The 15,950-nt window shown below is 37.8% G+C and overlaps 1 protein-coding gene across 15 annotated transcripts in view; it reads left to right on the top strand.

Annotated features, from left to right (window-relative positions):
• Positions 1-15,950, top strand: part of PKP4 (plakophilin 4) — a 250,469-nt gene that overhangs the window by 200,700 nt on the left and 33,819 nt on the right. For 7 of the 15 annotated variants that reach the window (XM_030852714.2, XM_030852713.2, XM_060302418.1 and 4 more), the window contains 4 exons: positions 769-957; positions 2,772-2,991; positions 9,677-9,809; positions 11,166-11,379. In XM_030852714.2, the coding sequence (XP_030708574.1) occupies positions 769-957; positions 2,772-2,991; positions 9,677-9,809; positions 11,166-11,379 (756 nt within the window). Of the gene's footprint in view, positions 1-768; positions 958-2,771; positions 2,996-9,676; positions 9,810-11,165; positions 11,380-15,950 lie in introns of all 15 variants that reach the window. The other 8 variants (XM_060302411.2, XM_060302409.1, XM_060302420.1 and 5 more) reach the window with 5 other exon arrangements.

The following is a 15,950-nucleotide window of genomic DNA, read 5'->3' as shown; positions in this document are numbered from 1 at the left end:
AAATTTTACTTACTAATGAATGATGACAACTCACAAATTTCTGAGCATCATAATGTAGAATATACTAATTCACTTTTTTAAAGAAAATAACGTTTGCGTTTGAAGTTTGCATTAATTATTAATAATTTGAATGAGAGTATTTGAAATGACTTAATACACTAACTTTGTACTTTTCCTTTACACTAGAAAGAAGGTAAACAAGAATCTGGTATTTGGATTCCTAGAAAAACACTTGTTTTGTTTTTTTAATTGTGATAACAAATAATAAAAGAATACTTTATAAATCTTATTAGTTCGCTGATATTTTAAACTTTGTAACATAAAATTTCACCTTTTTCTATAAAAATCTTGGATGAATGAATTGAGACAAAGTTCAGAACAGTTCTTGAACATCAGCCTATTTCTAAGCGCTGTTATGTAGGTGTCGTCTTAAGTGTTGGGATTTAAAGAGGTGTGGGACATGACGGCGCTCTCTTTTTGGTCACCATCATAAAATAGCTTACAGTTGGGGGATGAATTTCAGAGTATCAAACCATTTAATAATTTCTTATATTTTTTTTAGAAAATTTACTTTTATCCTGCTGCCAGAGGAAAAAGTTTTATTTTTAGAATGTATATGGTATCCCATTCATATCTGTCATCCCTCTTTTGTAAAACTCACTAGGTTTGGTGTTTAGACTCAGCATTTGGTCCTGTTGTTTAGGAGTTATACTTTTAACCTCACCACAGCTTTCAAGTTTTTTAATGATGTAATTTTCCTGCCTGTAGGCTTACGGAGTTCCTATGCTAGTCAGCACAGCCAGCTTGGACAAGACCTTCGTTCAACTGTGTCTCCCGACTTGCACATCACTCCTATCTATGAGGGGAGGACCTATTACAGCCCAGTTTACCGCAGCCCAAACCACGGAACCGTGGAGCTCCAAGGATCGCAGACAGCACTGTACCGCACAGGTTCGGGTGGGCATCAGCTCTGTTCAGCTGCTTTCCCAATTTCACCAGCCCAAAAGTAGAGGATTTTATTGAGATAGATTTCCTGTTAGAGTGAATTCATATTGCCCATTTGGTTGTCAGATAAGCAGCCGTAAAAGCAAATCAATAAACAGTAAAACAGAAGTTCATTTAGTACCTACTTATAAGTGATATATTTTTACCTTAGTTCAATCTGATCAGTGAACACAGTGATTATATTTTAATTCACAAATAAGTTTGTTGAGCTATAAATCCGACTCCTCAGGTTAGAAGCATATCAGATATAGAAAGGAAAGCCTTTTTTGGAATATTTCTTTGTAATTTTTGTTTCCTAGAACACGTATTTAGAGAAAATCCCTACGTGAGCTATTGGCTTATCTTTGATTTAGCATGTATGTAGCCCAAGTGTATGTGGTATTACTCTTTTTTCGTTACTGAATCTCTTCTGAATTCTTAAGTGATAGAATGTGAAATAAATATTCCTTATGATAGACTCAATCTGGGACAGAATGCAATGATGGCAGTTATAAAAATAGGGAACAGGAATTCACCAGGGGTCCAGTGGTTAGAACTCCGTGCTTCCACTGCAGGGGGCCCAGGTTCGAGCCATGGTTGGGGAACTAAGATCCCACATACCACGTGGTGTGACCAAAAAATAATAATAATAATTTTTAAAATAAGAAGAAAAATAAGCAGCTAGTGCATCACACCCTTGCATCCCCAGACTCACATTTGTGTCACACCGTAGCGGCTGATAGAGCAGAAGCTAGAACCTGTGGCCACGTGAGCTGCCAGATTGTGCTACGGGTGTGGCTTATAAAGTCCCAAGAGGCCGCTTTAAAAAAAAAAAAGTTAGTACAGATTTATTAACGTGCCCATAAATGAATTCCAGGTAGCAATGATAATTCCCTAAAGACACAGCTCTAGGAGCCATACCTCACAGAACACCATGAGGGAGAAGACTGAATTTGAATTGGTTTTTTGCCAAAAACTGACAGTTTGGTCCACTGTGGTATTTTTCTCCTGATAAAATGTACCAATTTTTAATAGATGTTAGTGAAAAAATGTTTCACTCATTATGTTCTGTAAATTGAAGAATTTCTTTATTAGGATTAAGAAGTAAATAGTGTTAAAATATGTTAATTGCAGGAAGAATATGAACACAATCATTGGAGAGATACCTCCTGCAATAATTTGGAAAGAAAGGTTAAATACAATGTACAATACTTTATACATAGCATCACGCAGTCATTTTAGGGAGTAGCTTTAGAAGAAGTTGATATATCAGTCTTCTTTCCTGTGAAGTATATTTTCCAATGTTATCAAAATACATAAGTCTATAAATAAAATATGTATCAAAATACGTAACCTGTATTCACTAGGTGTCCAAAGTTTGACGGTTTCAGTTATCTATAAGTTTGAATATCTTACGTGTCTTTTATTGCTAAAATGTAGTTATGAAATTTTGTTATCTATTTCTAAGATTAGTTTAATTATTTTCCTTTATTTCACCTTCAGTTTTGTTACTAAATCTTAAACATTAAGACCTACTGTGTAAGCAGATTTATAGTTTCATTTTTGCTTTTTCCTGCTAATAAAATTGACATAAATATTGTTTGTGTTATGTTAAAAACTTCAGTGCCTTTGTTAGCACTAATGAGCTAGATTGGTAATACCTAAAAGTAAGCAATTTATATAATTGTTAAAAACTTAACCCTTCTTAAAACTAAAAATATTTTGACTTTGAAAAGTATCACTTTGTGGAGAACATACTAATCTTTTTTAAAATGCTGACTTTCTAGTAGGTGTTGGAAATCTGCAAAGGACGTCCAGCCAACGAAGTACCCTTACATACCAAAGAAATAATTATGCTCTGAACACAACAGCTACCTATGCGGAGCCCTACAGGCCAATACAATACCGAGTGCAAGAGTGCAATTATAACAGGCTTCAGCACATAGCACCAGCTGATGACGGCACCACGAGATCCCCATCAATAGACAGCATTCAGAAAGATCCCAGGCAAGTACTGGTTATGAGTCTCCAGAATGCCACCATATCTCAGGAGTCAACTAGTTCCTTCATCCTGACTTTTTTCAAGTTGCCATGCCTGTTATAATATCAGTAACTCCTTATCTCTCATATTTCCAGTCGTTTGCCAGCACTGTAGGTCATTGAGGTTAATTTCCCTTTAGAGATAGATTCCTTCTTTCAGCGCTTTAATAATAAGTCAGAGAATGCACAGGTGTGTGTGAATATCTGCAGCACCCACAACTGAAATACTTCATCAAGGCAACCACCTGGGATACGTCTGAATTACACAAAAGATTTTAAAGGATCATTTTATGCCTTTTCCTTTATCTTGGCTGACCTCTTACATGACGGCTTCAGAAAATGCATATGGTTGTTTTAAACTGGGAAAGACCAATGTCATGTGCATTTTGAATCATACTGTTCAGTGCCGTGTTGCGCTTTTATCAACTAGGTCCTTCGAAAAGCTTTCTGCCATTTCAGGGAAGATAGTTTACAAGAAATTCTCACATCTCATGAGCAAAAAATATTTGGCAAATAATAGATGTTTCCTGCTTTTAATTTTATTTGGCCAGGTAGATAACGTGTTTTATTAAGATGAGTCATTTAGTACTTGATCGATTTTGAAAAAGTAGCCTCATCTCTTTAATGAAAGTCATTTAAAATATTCAGGAAATAAAGATATTTAGAAACTAAAAGAGAATTTTAGCTTCTGAAAGAGTGAAATTATTTCTAAATTTTAAGCAGCTTGAGTGTTATTTTAAGGCATATATTAACAAGATTTCATTCACTCTTTGCCCACAAATAGTTATTTCACTGAAAGATTGTTATCATTATCAATTCATTTATAGCAGCCTACCAACTTATTCTAATGAATTAAAAGCATGAGTGAGGTTTGGTTATTAAAACAAAATAACCTAAGGTACTTTTGAGTTGAATGGGAAGCCCACTGCTTCACTAAAACCACTCCACCTATTCACTCTTTTGCCTAAAATATTTTACAGTGTATGCATACATTTGGTTCTGCTATTCCTATTTGTCACCCTTCTGTTATTTTAAGGATTTCTAAAAATAATTTGTCTAATAACACCTCCAATATAATTAAGTCAAAAATTTTTTACATGATTTTGTTTTTTGTTCTTTTCTTTTTTTAAATTTGTTTGTTTGTTTGTTTACTTATTTATTTTTGGCTGCATTGGGTCTTCGTTGCTGCACGCGGGCTTTTTCTAGTTGGGGTGAGCAGGGGCTACTCTTCTTTGCGGTGCACAGGCTTCTCATTGCGGTGGCTTCTCTTGTTGCGGAGTGTGGGCTCAGTAGTTGTGGCTCACAGACTTTAGAGTACAGGCACAATAGTTGTGGCGCATGGGCTTAGTTGCTCTGCAGCATGTGGAATCTTTTTGAAGTCCTCACAAGAACAACAGACTAGGGCACGCTACTAGATACAGAAATTCTCAAAGGGGTTTTGAATTGTAGGTAATTTAGACCATCCCTTGGCTGAATCTGCAGAGAAAAGAATAGCTACCCAGAAAAGCAGTGAAATATGATAAGAGCTTTGAGTTTAGTATGCATTCCTGAAGACTTCAGTTTTGACCTCTGATATGAGCTGATTCATTATAAACAAGGATTTCGTGTCTGATAATATACTTCAGTTATTCATAGTATGATAATTTCATAGTCTAATGCATAAAACTGTTATGGCTAGCTTTGATTATGTGAAACTTTACTGATAATGCATTTTGTAAGACGAATAAATGATTATCTTATAATAGGTGCATTTATTTATTTGAAACTGGAATCCAAGTGAGTTTAAAGTTTGAATAGTCAAACCATGAAATTAAAAACTCATGATAACTATTACTTAATTTTTAGTTTTAAAAATAGCAAATTTTACTATTTTTATTCACTTCTAAACTTACTTCCTCTGTCATTAATGCTACATTATAGTTAACCTGAAAACTACCCTACAAGACTTAAGAAGTTGTTGATGTTTTATACATAAAAGGAAATGTATGAGTTTTTTTTAATAGTTGTCTAGTTTGGAAGCAAAATTTATTAATAGTACAAATAGTTCATCTGAAAGGAGTAACAAAGTACTTGTTATGGAAAGTGACAGTGACTGAAAGAATGACAGCATTCATGGTGTTCTTTCTGAGGATGGCTTCAGCTGTGACATTCAACAGAATAATTTCATTTACCATCTCCTTGACCTTTAAGGTGTTGTCAAATATTTTACTTCGACATACATTATCAAATCCATAATGTAGTGTTGTTATTTTTACTGTAAATAGTCAGTTGTCTTTTAAAGAAATTAAGCTAAATTAAAAAGATGGTCTTTATATTCACCTGCATACTTAGTTGTAAATAGTTCTCTTCATGTCTTCCTAGAAATTCTAGTTTCCATCTCCACTCATTTCCCTTCAGCCTGAAGAACTTTCTTTAGCCTTTCTTGTGTTGCATGTCTGCTGGCAAGACATTCTCTCAACTTTAATTTATCTGAAAGTGTTTTCATTTACTCGTTTTTAAAGGATACTTTTGCTAGGTATAAAATTCAGGGTTAATAGGATGTGGTGTTTTTTTTTTTTCAGTCCTTTAAAGGATGTTGTTCCTTGTCTTCAGACCTCCATTGTTTCTGATGAGAAGTCAGCCAACATTTGTACTGTTGTTCTCATTATGCAACGTATCTTCTCTCTGGCTGCCTGTCAGACTTTTCATATTATTGTTGACCTTAAGCAGTTTTACTCTAACAAGCCTAGGCATAGTTTTCTTTACATTTAACCTGCTTGGGATTCACTGACATTCTTTTAAATATTGGTTGATGATTTTATCAAAATTGAGACATACTCAACCATTATTACTGTAAATATTTTTTCTGGCCCAAAATTCACTCTCCTCTCCTGGGATAACTTGACATCATCTCACAGGTTACTGAAGTTCTGTTCTTTTTTTTTTTTTTTAATCTTTCTTCTCTGTATCCTTCATATTGGATCTTTTTTTTAAATTAATCTGTCTTCAGATTTGCTGTGTTTTTCTTCTGTGGTCTCCAGTCAGTTGTTAAGCCCATCCAGTGGATTTTTTTTCTGACACTTTAACTTGGCTTTTTTGTAGTTTTCATGTCTCTGATAACATTCCCCATCTATTCTCTCCTTACATACATCTTTTGCTTTACGTCTTTGAGCACATTTATAAAAACCATTTTAAAGTCCTCTGATCATTCCGACATCTCAGTTTTCTCTGGGTCTGTTTCTATTATTTGTTTGTTTACATCTTTGAGAGTCACATTTTTCTGTTTCTTCTTATGCCTAGCAGTTTTAAATTATATGCTGATTGTTGTGGATAATACATCGTAGGGACTCTGTATTATGTTGTCTCCTCTTAGGATTCTAAGTTTCGTTGTGGAAAATAACTAAATTACTGACAAGTGCTTTTGATCCTGTCACAATTGGTTCTGTTCTTTGCTAGGACAGGTCTATTTTAGATTTATTTTACTCCTAGAACATGGCCCTGACTCTGTGGAATGGTTCTTACTCCTAAACAGCTATTCTCCACCAGACCTGTACACGTACATGCAAGGCACGTGTACAGCCCAGTGCTCAACTAACGACTTGTGCGTAATCCTTACACAGACTTGTTAAATCTCCTCTGCATAGCTTTCTCCTCTCCAATATCCTGCCCTGCAAATTTTAACCTCTTGAGCATCTCCAAATTCCAATCTTTCCCCCTCAGTTCACTTAGACCATCATGCCCATTCAGACTTGCTTCCTGTGCCATGATCCAAAAAGTGCCCTCAGGCAGAAAGCCAAGTGAGTACGGGGTTCCCAGGGTGATACCCCCGCCCCTTCAAGGATTGCATTCTTGTGTTACTTGTTGTCTAGGGCCTGAAAACAGTTTCCTCACACATTTAGTCCAGTTTAATGGTTGTTTATGGGAGGAAGGCAAAGTCCAGTACTGGTTACTACTCTATCATGGCTAAAAACAGAAGTCTGGGCTTAGGTTTTAATGAAGCAAATCTTGGCAAGCATTGGTGCCATCCAGCCAGCCCATGAATTGATAGAAGTCTTTCCAGGGTAAATTTCTCCTGAAAGTCAAGGTTGGAGTTGGTGTCAACTGAGCCTAACTGCCCATCTCCAGCGGGAGCCCACCCTTTGTGTTGTCTGGCTCAGGAGGCACCCAAGGATGCTAGGAAATCTTGACCATCCCTGTGCCATTTAAAGAGAACAGAAATGTGTATTTGTAATGATTGAGTCCTCACGGAAAGATTAAATCACACTCCTTGCACTCTGTTAATTACCTTATAGATTTATATATAATAGACTTTAGATAGATTTTCATCAGAAATAGTTAACATAGTATAGTTCATTTTTCAGGGATGATGAATATTAGTAAAACATCTTTCATAATGCAAAGTATGTAAACTACTTTAATGTATATCACCACAATTTAGTCATCATAGCCAGCCTAAGAAGAAGTTAGACATGATAGTTTTATTGTTCCTAATTTACAGATGGGGAAACTGAAGTTCTATTTAAATGGTTTTCAAAATCACATCACAATTGAAGGACCTGGGACTTAAACATAGGCAATCTAACTCCAAATTCTGTGCTTCTTCTGCTGCGTTATCCTGCCTCTCGGCGTTTATGGTCTTCTTAATGCCTGTTAATGACATCACCATCATCCAGTCTGTTCCCCAAGCTGGAAATCTCCATCTCACCCTTGATTTCAGTTTTCAGTAGATCATCTGGTTGCTGTGCAAAGAATAGTTGGGGGAGGGAGTGATATTTGAAGCAGAGAGAACATGTAAGTGGCATGTAGAGGGTCCAGCCAAGATAGAAAGAGTGGATGGATTTGGTTTATATTAAATATTTTGGAGATAGTCAACAGAGTTTGCTGATGGATTGGATGAGAAGGATAAGGGAAAGAGAAAAATCAAGGATGGTCCTATTTTGAGCAAATGTGGGGATAGGGGATAGTCTCCTTGCCACCAGTCTTTTTTGATTCTAGTATATTCTCTACTTGGCCACCAGAGTTATCTTCCTTTTAAATGTGACCTTGTTGCATTCTCTCACGCTTCTGCTTTAAGACCTCCACCAGCTTTCTGTTTCTTGTGCGTGGTGATAACATATTAGACCACTAACCTCCACCTCTTAATTACTAATCCCGGGTCCCTCGTCTATCTATATCTAATGTTATTTGATAGTGCCTACCTTATGGGGCAACAGTCAAGGTAAGTGAGATAATATTTATAAAGCTCTTGACAGAATACCTGACGCAGATAATCTCAATACGTAATTATTCATGTTATTGCTATTAAGACTAGACTTTTTTAGTTTGGCATACAAGCCCCTATACATAAAATTATGTCTTATTCAACGCTTGTATCTCCAGCACCTGTTCCGGCACTTGTAGCATAGTAAGAATGCACCAATGTGTGATATGAATGTGTGTGTGCAGGTGTGGAATGACCTGACCCTCTGTAGTGGATGTACCAGTTCATACTGGAGCCTTCCCAGAGAGGCTGTGGGCCTTTAAAAACTGGGCCATAGAAGTATCACTGGGTCATTAATTTAAAGATTTATTTTTAAGTTTCTTCAGGATTAATTCATTTTTGATTAACAGTTTACTCCATCCTGTTATCAAAGTCTGCAGATTTGTTGCTTTGTGAACCATTTGTAAGAAGCTGGTCTTTATGTAACATAAGCATAAAATCACATTTAACAAGGATTCCAAACAGTGAGCCGATCAAGTTACATCAGAAAATCTGACAATGTGATGTTACCTGAAAAAAACATAGTATAAAAGTATGTATGTATATTTAATATGATTGTATACTTATTGTACAAGAAGTGGGATAGCACGGGGGTGAGGGCACAGACTCTGAAGGCAGATGCCTGGGTTCAAATGTTGTTCTGTTGTTGACCAGCTGGGTGACACTAGGCAAGTCGCTTAGCCCTTCTGCTTCAACCTCCAAATCTACAAGGTCAGTTTAAGAATAGATGAACTAATATACATAAAATGCCTAGAATAGTGCCTGGCACGGAATAGTATGTGCTATTTAGTAATAATCCAATTCTTTGAAAAAAACTCTGTACACACACATGTGCACACTTGCCTGCATATGTTGAAAAAAACACCAGTGGGAAATGTCAACAGCTGTTTTCTCTGGATATATGGTTACTGCAAAAACATTTTTTATCACGTTTTATGTTTCTTATAATCGAGAGCAACCATATATATTAAATTTCTTAAAAATCATCAGGCACACAGTATTTCCACTGGCTTTTGCTCCTCCCTCCTCAGGAGTGACATCTCACCTAGCTGAAGTGCACTTGTTTACCTGAGCCTCACACCTGCGAATTTCTTACATAGGTAGAAAGGCATAAAATTAGAATCAGGAGGAGGAAAACAAGAATGGAAAAGTTACCCATATTAAGAACCTCTTTGTTACCCTGAATCTTTCTCTGCATCTGTGCATCATGATTTCTTTAAGATCATAAGCATCTGTGATATGTTCATCAGTGCATAAAAATTATTTACATACATACATGTATATATATAGTTCTTTTAGGATTTTTGTAACTTCCCATTGTCTCCGCTGAGCTCTCTTCTCTGACAAATGTTTTGTTCAGTGTATCGGTAGAACACAGGCCTTCCTTTCTGAAGCCGCGTTTTTCTCGTGCAGGGAGTTTGCCTGGCGTGATCCCGAGTTACCTGAAGTCATTCACATGCTGCAGCACCAGTTCCCGTCAGTTCAGGCAAACGCAGCAGCCTACCTGCAACACCTGTGCTTTGGCGACAACAAAGTGAAGCTAGAGGTACAGGACCAGTGCCTGGGATGCCAGAGTTGGCAGGGCGGGGAATGGGGAGGGCCGAGCAGTGCCTTTCCGTTTAGCAGCTGCGTGCTTGAGTGCTTAAGAAATGACCAGATGCGATCTAGAGGCCCTTTTCAAGGGGTGTTCTGATACCAGTGACTCTTTTACTTCTCAGCTTTGCATTTCAATATTTCTTGGGAAAATCTGGGATGAGATCATTTCTTGAAGTACATTTAGCATTTTCAAATCAGGTGTCCACTCATTAGCTTATTCATAAAACATGAAACAAAATCAATTTAACCTGCATTTTAAAAGTATTTTCTATAAATCTATTAGATACAAATTATAGTATGTACTTGTAAACTCATGTATTTTACGAGATTCTGGTCAGAATCGGTGCCAACACACAATTAAGTAAAGGATTTATAACCATTACTAATACCGAACATATATGAATATTTTATTTCAGATTTTAAGCTTTTGGGGCTTTTACAGAAACATAGTGAGTCATTGATATTGGCTAGATTTAACATTTTAGACTTTTTTTCCTCCTGCAGTGTCATATGGAACTTAAGCATTTTTCACCCCTTAAAATTTAGAACGACACACAGTTACAGACTAAAGGTGAATGCAGTAAATAAAGCCCAAAAATATGCACATAAATATTAATGAAGTGACAAATGGAAGAAAATTTAGGGAGAGTCACCTAGAGAAACAGTTCTAGAAAGCAAATGACTTCAGTCAAAAATCTCTTCCTGGGGCTTCCCTGGTAGCGCAGTGGTTGAGAGTCCGCCTGCCGATGCAGGGGACGCGGGTTCATGCCCCTGTCCGGGAAGATCCCACATGACGCGGAGTGGCTGGGCCCGTGAGCCATGGCCGCTGAGCCTGCGCGTCCGGAGCCCGTGCTCTGCAACGGGAGAGGCCACAACAGTGAAAGGCCCGCGTACCGCAAAAAAAAAAAAAATCTCTTCCTGTGTTGTCTTTGACCCTGCATACAGCTTTGTTGTGGTCGTGTATTTGTGCATTTCACTTGGAAGTGACAGCATAATCCCTGTGTACATTCGGAGGGTTGGCGTATGACCATGTTACCTGCATGTGGCCGTTAAGCCACCTAAGCCTCCCTTCCCTTCTTTAAGCCATGAACCTGTGAAAAGAGCTTCATCTTAGAGAACTTAAGATGAAAATTTATAGAACATCATCTTAAAATTTATAGAACATGTACTTTTTTAGAATAAAAAATAATCATTTGAAATGATCTGGAGTTGTATGTTTTCCGTGATCTTTCCATAACAGACTTTTGTTTGATCTCTGATTGACCACATGTCACTTAGGCCTGGTACCTAATATTTTTCATTCTAGGTGTGTAGGTTAGGGGGAATCAAGCATCTGGTTGACCTTTTGGACCACAGAGTTTTGGAAGTTCAGAAGAATGCTTGTGGTGCCCTCCGAAACCTTGTTTTTGGCAAGTCTACAGATGAAAATAAAATCGCGATGAAGAATGTTGGTGGGATACCTGCCTTGTTGCGACTGTTGAGAAAATCTGTCGATGCAGAAGTAAGGGAGCTGGTCACAGGTGGGTAAAGAATGTGATCATGTCTTGGAGGAGATGTTGAAAACCATCTAGATTCTGCCCATGTATGGTGGCGTCGTGAAGGACTTGGAGGTTCTAGGTTGGAGGTGACAATACAGTGCTCACAACTGTGACAAAGGCTGTGTGTAAGTTAATCTAATGATTCAGAAGGTACTTGCAGTGCTGTAGTCACCTCGACTAGTATCATTTATTGTACTTGTTAGTGCATAAGTATCAGCTAACAGATGTCTTGTCACAGAGGGCTGAATACATCATTTTTCATTACATATTCCATAGTAATTACTTGTTTTAAATAGACTGGCTCTCCTTCCTTATGAAAATAAACTGTACTTAATGGATTGGCTGCCTTCCACTTCAGTTCAGCCTGTGTCTGAAAGCCTGTTAGTATCTCAGATGCTTCTCTGGGTACTGGAGATATAAAGTTGAATAAAACTCAGTCCCTGCCCTCAAGTAGCACTTCGATTCCAGAGGAACACAAGTGATTTTCTGTGAATGTCAGTGAAACGTGCAAGTGCTGGACTCCGTAGAGGTTGCATTGGGAGCACGGCAGATGGGTAGGGAAGTTCTCTGGTCAGTGTGAAACCAAAGCTGGCCTAAAGGTTGAGGAGGCATTGGCTGGGTATACAGGGGAAATATTTCCAGTCGCAAGCAGAGGCTCGGAGACAGCATGGGTTATACAGGCGGAGCTGCCAGCAGGAGGGGGATGCTGAAAGGAGACAAGAGCAGAGAGAAACACAGGCCTGGTTTGGGGAACTTGTGTCCCACATGCAGTGGGAGTGATTACAGGGCATGGCGTGGCTAGTTTGGGCTTTTATATGCATTCTTCCAGCAGGCAGTAGGGGTGGGGGATTGATTTGAAGTAGATGAGCCTGGCACCTGGGAGGCCTATGAGGAGGTCAGTAGTCTAGAGATAATAGCTTGAACTGTATCAGTGGTAGAAAGAAGGGGTGGGCAGTGGAGAAGAGGAAACAATGAGAGAAATATTTCATGGCCAGGCCACGATGGTCCAACATGGGGAGTGAGAGTCCCAGAGGAACTGAGTGATGCTTTGTCTTGAGGTCAAGCTGAGAGAACAGTTCTGCAGGAGGGCGATTAATGACAGCACTGTTTATAACAGAGTATTAGGGGGAAATACTGAGTATTCATTGGTAGGAAAACGGTTAAATAAATGGCAGTACATTCACACAGTGAAACCACATAGAAGGGCTAAAATAAGTGCATTAGAGCTATCTGTAGCAACATAGATAAATCTCTAGAAACATTGGTAGAATGATAAGCACAGCATGACACTATGGTATAAATTTTAAAATATGCAGGTTGAAGCTATCTTTATTTTTTGATATAGGCACATGCAATAAAGGTAAAATTTTTCATTAGAATGGTAAAAGACAGATTCAAGATAGTGGTTACCTCTACAGGGTGCGGGTAGAGAAAAAGGCATTGAGGAGTATAATCTGGCTCCACTTCTTTAAAAGGAAAGCGAAATCTGAAACAAAGAAGACCAAATGTTAATACAGTTGATCCTTGAACGACCTGGGGGTTGGGGGCCCTGACCCTCTGTGCAGTCGAAAATCTGCATATAACTTATGGTCAGCCCTCCGTATATGGAGTTCCTCCATATCCACGATTCCACATCTGTGGATTTAACCAGCCACCAATTGTGCAATTCTATAGTTTTTACTATTGAAAAAAATCTACATATAAGTGGACCTGTGCAGTTCAAACCCATATTGTTCAAAAGTCAACTGTATTTAACAAAGCTAGGGGTGGTGGACATCTGGGTGTTTGTTTTATATTTGCTATGCTATTTTTCATGCTTGAAATAGTTAATTTAAAATGTTTTACGACATTTCTTCCAAGTGAATCCCATTCTCCACTAGCTTCCACTATGAAATCAGAGCTTTAGGTTCTGTCAGCTGTTATTCAGTAATACTTAGGAATGTAGCAAACCATCTTGAATCTAATATTTAGTTAAGGGGAATCAACTTTCTCATAAGATATTCATGTTCAAAATAAGTACCCTGTACTTTGAATAAGGTATGAAAATTACGTACTAAAACTAGAATGCACTTTATATATAATCTTAAACTCCAGAATGGACTGCCTGCTCTAATGTAATTTGAATATTAATGCTTTAACACATCTCAATTACATATTGATTTATTAGTAAATCAATTAGTAAATCAATTTAGCTCCCTCTTTATAAAATGCTTTTGAAACATCAAACCCTCTCACACCAAAAAATAAATTATTTACATTTACATACTATGTATTGTGTGTATGAAATGAAAATTAGAACAAGCGAAATAAAATTAAGAAAAAAGATTATAGACATATCCATTCTAGAAGTTAGCACAATCACTGTGATTACACCCAAATATTTGTCCTAAGCCCCCTGTTAGGAAGACAGTGTTATTTGCAGTATATGAGTACTTTCTTTCCTCGTTTGATGTTTCTTTCCCATCGTTTTGAACTCTTCTGTGAACGTTCAAGTAATTCCTCCCAGTAATACACCTGTGCAGCCAGCAAGGCTGCAGAATGATGTGTGCAGGCTCCCTGAGGGATCAGCAGTGATCCAGGGTCGACCTGACCTTGGAAGCACAGCTTCTACTAGATTTGGTTCTGTTTTGATTAACTAGGCAGATTTATCATGACTTGGTCCTTACATCCTTGATGTGCAGCTTTTTTCTCTTCTTCTGTCATAATTTCCCACGGGAGGAAGAAGTCTTGACTGCATTTTTGTTTCTGAGGTTTTATCCTTGGGAGAAACTCTAGCAGTGTCTTTCATGAACTGAGCTCAAGGAGTTTGTATGATGTAGTGATAAACAAGAAGTACAGTGTATGAAAGTTTGGTAGTTTTTTTTTCGTTTTAGAATAAATCAAATTTATTTGAAGTAGAGCCAGACTTTACTATTAAGGGCTTTTATGTACTAATTTTCCTGGTGCGTACTCTGGATGTGAGTGCTAATTTAGATGTTTCACTGCATATATCCTCATTTCTGTTTGGGAACAGTACTAAGTTGCTGAGAACACAAAAGTTTTAAGACTTGGACCTTGACCTTGAGAGAGGATATGAGTTTTCATAATTCAAAAAGCTATTTCCCTAATAGATTGTATCAGTTCCAATATAAAACTAGCAACAACCTCTGATATTTCTTTTTTGGAAATAGCTGCCTGTAGCTTTTAGGCTTTTTTTAGAAGTATTTTTTGGCCATACTTATAGGTTAGGGAATATTAAGAACTGTTTTATAACTCTGTACTTTTACCTGGAACAGTTTATACTGATATGTGGACAGATTGCTTATGAAACGTTTTCTTCAAAAGTAGTCTTTGCTTTGGAATGGCAGTAGTGTGTGTAAGCAATTCACTGAAATGACAATATGTAAAGGAGTCGGACCAGAGGACTTCAGAAGTGAGTTTCCAGTTTCAAAATGCTAAATGTCAGCCCAAATTTGATTTGTACCTAAACACTATCTACCTAATACGAAACTACCAAGTCATAATAAATCGAGCATAGTTGCTTGGGGTCGTGTGTGTATTACATGTATACATGTATTTGTAGGTTAAGATTTATGGAGGCAAGAAAACTTATTTATTCACATTTCTCAGTTCCAGAATTTAGTGGTACCAACTTTAACTGATGATCAGTAATGTTTTAAGAGCAGCTAATCCCTGATGTATTTTAAAGAATGACAAAATCAAGAGAACCTTGAGCTCTTTCATTAACTATTCCTGAAGTCAGATACTCATACGCTGTCTCTTATAAAGCACAGAATCACAAGGTTGGAGGGGACCTCCAAATTCATTTTGTCCAATCAGCCATCCAACACATGGAGCCCCTGTAGGGCATCCACACAAAGTAGCTGCCCACCATGTGCTTGAACCCACAGGGATAGGGGGCTCATTACTTCGTGGGATTAAGACTGAGCAGCACAGTTGTCCAGAAAGCAACAAGAAGACATTAAGTGTGACTTGAGAGGCAAGGAAGATAAGCCCTCAGGACCTCATTTTGCCTAAGAGTAGCCCTACAAGAGAAGACCAGTTAGCCCCAAATCCAGCCTTCCAGACCTTTCCTAACCAGGAAAGCATGTCCCCGTCTGAACCATTTTCATTGAAACATGTCTGCTCCAAACATGGGTAGCAGGGTGCTATGTGACTGCATCACCCACCATTCCCTATCAGCTGCCCATCTCCTAGAAGATGTCCTTCCAAATTTAATGTTCTTCCAGTGTCTCCACAAAATACTCTGGCCCTGGCCAACCTTGCACGGTGCTTGGCCTTTGTAGGTACGGCCTAAGAGTTCTTCACTGTAAACTATAGTCAACTTAGGGTCATGAAATGTTAAAGCACAGTGAACCATTGTGTTCAAAATATTGTGTTATTTGAAGAAATTACTATCCCCTTGAAACTAGGTATTCTATTGTCCTTAATAAGTAATTCAACCTCGTTATTAATTCAAAGCCTTTTCTTGCACTTCCCTTTGTTTCAGTCTGGCATTTTTAACGCACTTCAATGCAGAAATTTTAGCTATTCTTTTTAAAAGATGTCTTGCC

The sequence above is a fragment of the Globicephala melas genome, chromosome 7 (assembly GCF_963455315.2).
Source record: "Globicephala melas chromosome 7, mGloMel1.2, whole genome shotgun sequence".
NCBI lineage: Eukaryota > Metazoa > Chordata > Mammalia > Artiodactyla > Delphinidae > Globicephala > Globicephala melas.
This window is presented reverse-complemented; position numbering and strand designations above follow the sequence as displayed.